Raw genomic sequence first — 9,393 nt, forward strand, 5'->3', positions numbered from 1 at the left:
CACACACACACACACACACACACACACACACACACACACACACACACACACACACACACACACACACACACACACACGTTTGCTCATCACTCTTCATTAATGTGATATGGTATGGACACTTAGCCTTGGAAGAACAAGGGGGCCTTTATTTCCGCAGATAAGACGTACAAAATCTGTTCCCTAACAAAACATGTTTGGCCAAAACCAAAATAGTCTTTCTTGCTCAATTTATATTTGCTTCAATACATTTTTGAAAGGTTAATTTAGTTGAGACAGCAACATGTGATGTGATGGAATTAAATAAGCTTAACCCGGCAGGTGGAGGAAGAGTGGAAGCAAGTGTCTCAAGTCTCAATGAAAGGGAAGGGAAGCAGCCCTGTGAAGCATGTCCCGACATGTTTGGTTTTGGTTTGCTTTCAACTTCACTCACACCTTTATCTCAAAGCTAGGGTAGGCAATGTATTTGTCATCCGGAGAAAAAAAACAAAAGAAATCGAATGCTCCGACCCAAATAAATAATAATCTGTTGTCTGAGGCTTTAGCAGGCCTGTAATAAGCTTGTCCAATCATTTAATTCGGCCTGAATTAAATGATTGGATGGCCTACCTGTCTGTCTACCTACAAACTCGGCTACCTGCGCAATCTGCCCATGCCCTCATTGCGCATGAATGGAGTCTTCCACAAAGCAAGGCAGACCTTTAGCTAAAGCTAGCGAGCTAGTCATACGTTTAGGGGGAAAGGCTTTGTAGGGAGCCTGAAGGGACGTGTTTTTTTTTTTGGTTTGATGCTTTCAAACTCTGGCTTACTCTGCCTGTGTTCTCCGAATTGCCTTTAGCAGCTTTAACTACGATATCCTTAAACCTGTCCTAGATCAATAGACCTGCTCTATCAGTGAACGAGCTGGGGATAGAAAGGATTTGGTTTAGAAGACCAAATGTCATGAATACTGTATAATTGTGTACCAACTACTTAGTGAATTGACTGCTTGAAATAATTCAGGACAAGGTTAGCCGTTGTTTCAAATGACAAAGTGTTTATATATGGATGACTATGTGGACATTTCAAAATGTCAAACTGATTTGAGTTGTCAGTTATTTAGATATAAAACTTCACCCAGATGTCTACCAATGTATTCTTCCAATTACAAATAACAAAAGAGGTCAGGGGCTCAACTTACAGTTGCAGTTTTGACAGTAACATTCAGTAATCCTCGAGCAAACACAAGAGCCGCAACATCCTGGGCTTTGGTATGAAAGGAAATGATGTGCGACAGAAAGACAATGGGACAGACAAGGTCAGAGAGGGAGGAAAGCTCCACATTTCCCCTCCCTCCCTTCCTGCTCTTCAGCCGCAGCTCATCCGTGCTCCTTTAGAAGTTTCACCCATACAGGTCCTTCATAGACCTGAGTTACCTGCACACCCACACACAAACCCAGTCCAATGGAAACTAAACTAAATCATGGAGGGAATCTATACAAAGAAGAGGTGGTGAGAACTTTTCAAAATAGTGTCTGAGCCACCACACTGCTTTGACAAATGTAGAGGTCTGCCCTATTTATACAGCCAGAATGACCTCCCATGGCTTACCTTTACACAATTTTTGTACAGGTAGAAAGGTAAAGCATGTCCAGACCCTTCACAACCTACGCCTTAATAAGGAAGATCAGAGTATCAACCCATTATTTACAATGCTAGTGCTGTGATCAGCCAATCGTTTTAGCACTTTAAAGAATGAGTGTGTGTGGCGGTCTCCAATTAAATGCTTTTTAAGATGGAAATATTCAGATGTTCGCTTGATGTCCGGCCGCAAAACGGCTGAACAGTAGACACGGATGGAGGGACTCTTCTGTTATAACATTCGGTGCAATGGTGAGTCGCACAGATTCCTTTACTGCACTGCAGCAGCGTTACACTTGACCGATGCGTCAACTGGCCCTTAGTCACCCAAACAGCGCTGTGTGTGCCAGCCTGCGCGGTCATGCGCATGTTTATTTGTGTGCGCATGTGTCGAAGAAAGAGTCGGAGCATGGTTGGGTGTGACTGAAAGAAAAGGAATAACAAAACAATGGACAGTCCCCTTCCCCAAACAAACAAACAAACCAAGAGAATGGACACATGTGCAAAGGCATTGTGTTTGTGTGTCGGCCCTTGAGCAGCGTTTCCCTTCCTCCACACAAGCGGCCCCTATAACGCGTCTGGCAGCTGGACGAAGGCCTAGCGGGCTGAGAAGCTATACCTCCATATTCCATATGTGGGGTGTGGTGCACACTGTTAAAAAAGACCTAAACTGTTATGTAATATGCCCTGGGGGTCAGGCTGTATGGCCTTTGGATGCCCCCCCTACATTGAGTGTGTGCGTGTGCGTGTGTGTGTGTGTGTGTGTGTGTGTGTGGCTACATGGGTATGACTTCACCAGCTGTAGTTTCATAGAATTACCTAACGTATAATGGGGTCCACATGTCTTGTGCGATTCAGGGTGTGTAAAATTCTTGGTGGTGGTGGTGAAGTCACCGAGTTTCAATTCAGGGACATCTGATGGGGGCCAGGAAGCCTCATTCCTGATGCTCTACGGCTGGCTGCTATTCTTCCAACACACTTTATATGACGAGGCTGGCTGGTTTCTCCTAAAATGAGGTCTTTTGGTTTCACCGTTTTACTGTGCCGACTGCTCTAATGGGATGGGACGTTTCAAATGAGCATTCACAAAACAACAGTACAATTTATGATGTTTCGGCATAGCAATAATATGCTTCAATGAGCATTCATCAGTTACCAGTATTCTTAAGATTAGGGTGGTTTCCCACCCAGATTGACAACCCACAATGTAATGTTCAAAGCCAAACAAATCAAATAGGTTCTTTTTTTCTTCTACAACATCTGTGTTCAATGAGAGCCGAGGCAAAGGAAGTAAACAAGCCCTTGACAACATGCTGTACCTCTTGACATGATTTAACCGTTGCTAACCGCTGATGTTTGAGGAAATGTATCGGTTGTAATGAGTATCTGGACAATGTGTTGATGTAGGGAGCTCAGATAGCCAGGCTAAACACCCGGATGCTGCTTCTAGGCATTGAAATTGGAGGATGCCCGAAATAAGACAAACATAGACTTTTCCTGGTCTTGTCCTTTGAATGAACCCATAATAATTTACAAACCATGCCATACAATTTCTTAGGTCATGACAATGACGTCAAATGCATCAAAAAAAGAAAACCTGACAAAGCCTGACCATTGAGATTTCACTTCAAAAGGTTTAGATTAGTTGAACAAATCCGTTTTCAAAGTGCGGTAAGATGAAAAAGTGATGTAGCCTTTGATATCCTACTCTCGATTGATTCCCAGGCCCGGAACAACACTGTGACTGAACCAACACTGGAGTCAGAAGACCAAAACAACTCAATAACCACAAATGCACAAACAAGCATTTCATGATTCACTTATGAGTTCAGGCACACACACATACCCAAAAAAATGTGAACTGTACATCTACTTGTCAATTGTTAAGTATGTTCTGTTAGCCTGTACTTTGCTCAGCAAATGACCTATTCCTTTTTGCAGGTAGGATACATTGTCTCTGAGCTTCATCAGTGTCTTCAACCACGTTCATCTTGTTAAACAACTTCTAAATGTTTTAATTACATACGTTTCTTCGTCACCAGCCTGAAGCGCTTCATTGGTTAGTTGCCGATACTATTGCTACAGTCCATGCACAGTTACAAACTGTTCACCAAATCATTAAATATACATTTATGAATCGCTTTGAGCATTTGTGATTATTAAACAAAACAAACTAGATAAACGTCTAGGACTTTGACATCGGAGTAGGCGTTTGTGTGTTTGTGTACAAACACAGGCTGTATTCAATGCAACTGAGAAGCCAAGAGGAAGTGAAACTAGAACATAATAAACCCCCACACACACACCCCATGTGTAGTTCATTTTACAATGTAAATAAAAACAGAACCACTTAATAGTTTGCTGCATAAGGAAACAAAAGGACAGTATCTCTACCGATATCCACACAAAGACCCACGTCACCCAATGGCTCAGAGCGCTGTTGTTGCCAACAGTAATGCAAAGTATAACCAGAATGCGTAGACAAGAAGAGATGGCAACATGAACAGGACAACCACAAGCTGAGAAATGTAAATCACAATCATAACCCAAAGTCTGTAGCGTGTTCTTACTGTGAACAGTGATGTCACACTCCCCCTGGTGGCGATTGTGCCGCTTTACATCAAGTGGATCATAACAGAGAATCAAATGCCTGTAATGAATGAGTAAAGAGACAGGAGATCTAGAAACACATAAATAAACAGGCCTCACCTCCGAGGCTGGGAGCGACGGTCATCTTCTCCGCTCCCCGATTCCTGTGGGGGGAAAGACACAGAAGAACCTCTGTTAGGGTCATGAAGGAAGCCACAGCTAGATCAGCAGATTTTTTTTAAATAAAATATAAATGACAACAAGGAAAAAGACTTGAGAATGATCTGTATTTACTCTAACTGCTGTCGTGGTTGGGTGCATTTGTTTAATGCTTGTGTAACATCCTGTTTTCTACAGTGAAGCGTACTCCTTTACGATCAAACGCAGAGTCAGAGACTCAATTAACATTCTGTTCATATCATTTTCTGATCTGCTGGCACTCTGAAGCGGTTACGTGGCAGCGTGTCATCATGAACTGAGTTAAAGTCTGCGTCTGCATGAGAGAAGCCTAGAGGAGCAGGGATAAAGCTGCAATGGACTGTGTTGTTTCCTTCCCCAAAATGCAATCATCCCCTACCACAGAGCACAGACACACTCGCACGCTCAACAACACACACACACACACACACACACACACACACACACACACACACACACACACACACACACACACACACACACACACACACACACACACACACACACACACACACAAACAAACACACACGTAATCCCAGCCTGATTCACTAATCCCTCCCTTTAACACTCAAGGGAACTTTCTCTCAGTTCCCAAGCCCATGGCATGTACATAAGCACAACAGAATCCTTTAACACACATACAGAAGGGAACTGTAAGCCAGTCCTATGAGTGTAGCGTTAAGTGTCCCATGGTGAAGCTGCAGGGGCTGGGTCTGATCGAGGAGGTGATGAGGAGGAGTGGGTCAGAGGGGGCAGTAGGCTGGGGAAGAATGGAAGCGCAGAAGCTCTTTTCAAGCATTCTGCACTCAACTGCTGCCACAAATGTGATTAGACCCAGGTGGAATGCAGGCAGGCAAGCAGACAAGCAGGCCTGTATACTGGATGGCTGGCTTGTCACTGGGTGGGTGGGTGGGTTGTTGGGCGAATGGGTAGGTGATGACGCTCATTTGAAATCCAAGGAATTATGGTGTTGCAGCCTACTGACCTTGGGGGAGATCCAAGTGCGTAAGTGATGAGAAGACGACGGTGACGCAAGGCAAATAGAAAGCCTGTCCCTCAAAGACGCGCACACACACACACACACGCCCAGAAATTTTTATTCTGCAAAATGCAGATTGTCTCCGACACGATTGATCAAGCAAATTGCTAACTGGCCATTTGAACAACTTCAATTTCTTATTAAACTGACAGAAAATAAAGAATGGCGGTAGAGGATGGTGTCCATGGTAACGAAACCACATGGATCTGTAGGGAGTTGCCTAAGGGCCAATGGGAACAGGGCATTTGTTGTACTGCTAGGCAGATTACATTTCACGCAGGTGTAGGGGCAGCTCTCCCCCACTTAGCAAGAAACAAGCAACGGTAGTCCATAATTAATCGAAGGGTTGGATAAGCTTATGCTTGCATATTTAATTGGCCATGGGGCTCAAAAAGGAGCTCCACACTTGACCTAAAGCTCCAGCCAACCTAATCCTATGGGGAAATCCTCCTAGCATGCAGCTATATGTTATAGTGGTGGACTGGTGGTGTTGTCGACATCATGCTGCTGATGCTGATGCTTGCGGTTCTCTCCAGGCTTGGTTCTCAGAGCCCCTCCCGCCGCCAGACACATCTTCACTAAGATCCACCCGCACCTCCAGGCTCCTCACGTGTGTACTCACATGGCCCCGGTTCACATCGCACAGCGAGGGCCGGACGGGTCTCATGACAAGCAGCTGCTGGGCTCGGGTGATGCTTGATATGGACACCAAGATCTCCTTTCAGACAGAGGCCCAACGTCTTTCTACACGGTTTCTGCTGGGGCTATCCAAACAGAGTGCTAATGATGGTGGTTGTGGGCTTGTGAACACTCTACTCGTGTCAGAAACCGGAGATTTGTTGTTTAACACAAACAGGTTTAGTTATTGAGTGTGTGTCAATGGCAACTGATAAGAGCAATAGCATCTACAATAGCTGTGGATTCACATCAAACCCATGATTGACTTGTCGTTTTAAATATGTAGCTAACCTCTGACTGACCATTGTCCAATGATGAACACGTGTGGTAATATTATACTATATATATATATATATATATATATATATATATATGTTATAATACAAATTAATTAACTTATTAACTTTTTACAATGCAGTTGCTGCTTAATAGTCTGTGAGCAATAGATGCCATGTTTCACTCACTATGAGCATCACTATTATAGTGTTGTAGTTTAGACTTTGAATAAGAATACAACCAGTGTGAGTTCTCCATTGATCATTTCACTCTGCATGCAGTGTCCAATGTAACACCTAGAAAGTGTGTGTGTTGCTTTAAGATCTTTGAAATGTTTATACAAAGAAGACCACTGATGGAAGCTAAGCTATGCATTATTCTACAGTTGAGTGGAGCGGTAGACAGGAACCGGCCGCGTGGGCTATCTTTGCTGGAACTATCTGCAATCTGCGCCAATGCTTTGTATTTATCTCTATTCCTATTCAGGGTGTGGTAATTCACTTTTCCTACATGCTAGCCTAGCCCCTGGGAGTCTGGAAACACACACAACTCACATTGGACACACAGGGATGAAGGGATTCTCTTTTTCCATCCAACATAGCCAAGCTTATATAGTAAACATTATATTACCATCTAACCCGCTAATTACTCCATTGTGTAGCAGCTGAAGTAGCATCCAGGAAATAGGTACAGTCATGAAGGTAGTATACTACCCTATACAAGATTCGTGTTTAATGGCTAAAACACACAACCCTGATTAAAAGAAGTGATGCGGGGATCCTAAGCAACGTAAACTCTTTCTGGGAGAAATGATAAGGAGGACCAGGCTTGCAGTGACTGGACCTTGCTGTTCGCTGAGACGGACCAGGAAGCTAGCTGACACAGTTCACTCAACCAGTACACAACACCAGGATCACTCAACCCTAATCTATAACCCTTCTATTTACATTAAAGTGGATAAACGCACACACATACACACACACGCACACATAGATATAAACATACACACAACACACACCCATAGGTCCCGCTGAAATGTTTTCAATGGACTTTGAGGACACTTTAGCGGACAAGGGGTTAGCCCTGTGACCAGCTAGCCGCCCTGGACGGTGATACTCACCGACACGCAGGGGCTGGAGGTGGTACTCGGTGTGGGTGAGCGCTGAACAGTGACCAGCGCCATCCCAGCTGTAGTAGTGGGTGTGACAGTCACCTCGGCGAGAAAACCTCGGACAAAATCAACATTTTGGACACACAATGTGCAAATATCCTGGGGTTGTCGAGAGACGCTGCTGGGTTGCTTACCCGGCGTCTGGCGCATGCGCGTGGGGTACCAGCTGTCAGATGCATGGGGGTCGACTGGCTGCTTGACCGCTCAGAAAGAGCGTATACCTATAATTTCTTGATTTTGTCTGGTCTTGAAACTAAAGGATGTCTGTAAATAATGTTAATAGTAATTACATTAAACAACTTGCAACCCCCCCCCCCCCAAGGGTAAATGATTTAGAAGATGATAATCATGGCTTAAAAAGGAAATGAAAAATACTATGATTTAAAAAAGGAGCAATGGCATTGCAGTAGGTTATTGATCTTGAGTTTTTTGCTTCTCTCCCTTTAGCATGATACTCCTGGCCTCACAACCCTTGAAGATCATACGGTTAACCTTCAGCAACATTAGGGTTAATGGATTCAACCTTCTCTTTCGCCTGCAACCTGCTATGACTTTTCTCCAACCAGTAGCTGGTGGATGAGGAGGGAGACAGAAACAATTGTGTGATGGGGTGTGGGCTGGTGGGGTTGGGATGGTAGCAGGGGGAGAGTAACGCACAGAGAGACTCAAGGCTCATTCTTCTCATTCTTCATTATCTGGGTCATTGCCTTCTGCCTTGCCCCAACATCACCCCCCTTTCACGCCCACACACACACACACACACACACACACACACACACACACATTCAGATACATGCTTTCACACGCACAAGCATGCACGCACACAAATGTACACGTGCACACACACAAACACATATATGCATGCACATACTCTCTCACATACACACACACACACACGCACACACACACACACACACACACACACACACACACACACACACACACAAAAGCACACATGCAAATCGATCACCTGACGTAGCAATGTGTCAGGGGGAATTGGAGAGGAGCCAAGAGAAGGACATTGAAAGAAAGGCTTTAGGGAGAGAATGTAAAGACAAAATATAAATAGAGATTGAGAGAAATACAGACAGAGAGAAGAAGGCAACCTATAATTATTCTAGAGTAGGGGGGTGACAGAATGATGGATTACCCATCCTGCCAACTACCTTCTCTCATCCCCTATCCTACCCCATCCCCCAAGTCATGTATGACGTGTGCAGCCTACTAAACCATATACTGTGTATGTGTGTGTGCGTGTGTGTTTGTGTTTGTTTGAGTGTGTGTTTGTGTGTGTGTATGCGTGTGTTCCATTAGGTCTGTCAGAGTGTGTACGTGTGTGTGTGATAAGGTGTGTGAGAGTGTGTGTGTGTGCGTGTGTTCCATTAGGTCTGTCAGAGTGTGTACGTGTGTGTGTGTTGAGTGGGGGGGGGAGTGTGTGTGTGTGCGTGTGTGTGCGTGCGTGCGTGCGTGCGTGCGTGCGTGCGTGTGCGTGCGTGCATGCGTGCGTGTGTGTGCTTGTTCCTGCCTGTCAACCCCCATTCACCATAACCCTCTGGAATTAATATTAATCTCCTCTTGCAAATTGTTTGGGGTTAAATTGGGTTTTGCTGCTGCTGTCTATTTCAAGTGCTGCCGGACCCATAAGCAGGCCCCTGCCAACCACTAATTTCCATGGAGTGACAAAGCTAATAAAGCAGATCGGATTTATCTCAAGGAACAGCCTATCTGCCTCCTCTCGGCGGATCCTACTCACTTCTACTAGTCCCCAATGCCCCAATGCATATACTATGTATCACCAGGATAACAGGAGATGAGCCGGAGGAGA

The 9,393-nt window shown here is 44.7% G+C and overlaps 1 protein-coding gene across 2 annotated transcripts in view; it reads right to left on the reverse strand.

Annotated features, from left to right (window-relative positions):
- ssh2a (slingshot protein phosphatase 2a) overlaps window positions 1–7,719 on the reverse strand; it is a 31,692-nt gene extending 23,973 nt beyond the window's left edge. For both annotated transcript variants that reach the window (XM_030381149.1, XM_030381148.1), the window contains exons 1-2: window positions 7,518–7,719; window positions 4,327–4,370 (exon numbers count right to left, since the gene is read on the reverse strand). In XM_030381149.1, the coding sequence (XP_030237009.1) occupies window positions 4,327–4,370; window positions 7,518–7,718 (245 nt within the window). In that variant the 5' untranslated portion in view covers window position 7,719. The remainder of the gene's footprint in view (window positions 1–4,326; window positions 4,371–7,517) is intronic.
- Between the last annotated feature and the right edge of the window lie 1,674 nt (window positions 7,720–9,393).

Source organism: Gadus morhua, chromosome 16, assembly GCF_902167405.1.
Source record: "Gadus morhua chromosome 16, gadMor3.0, whole genome shotgun sequence".
Lineage (NCBI taxonomy): Eukaryota > Metazoa > Chordata > Actinopteri > Gadiformes > Gadidae > Gadus > Gadus morhua.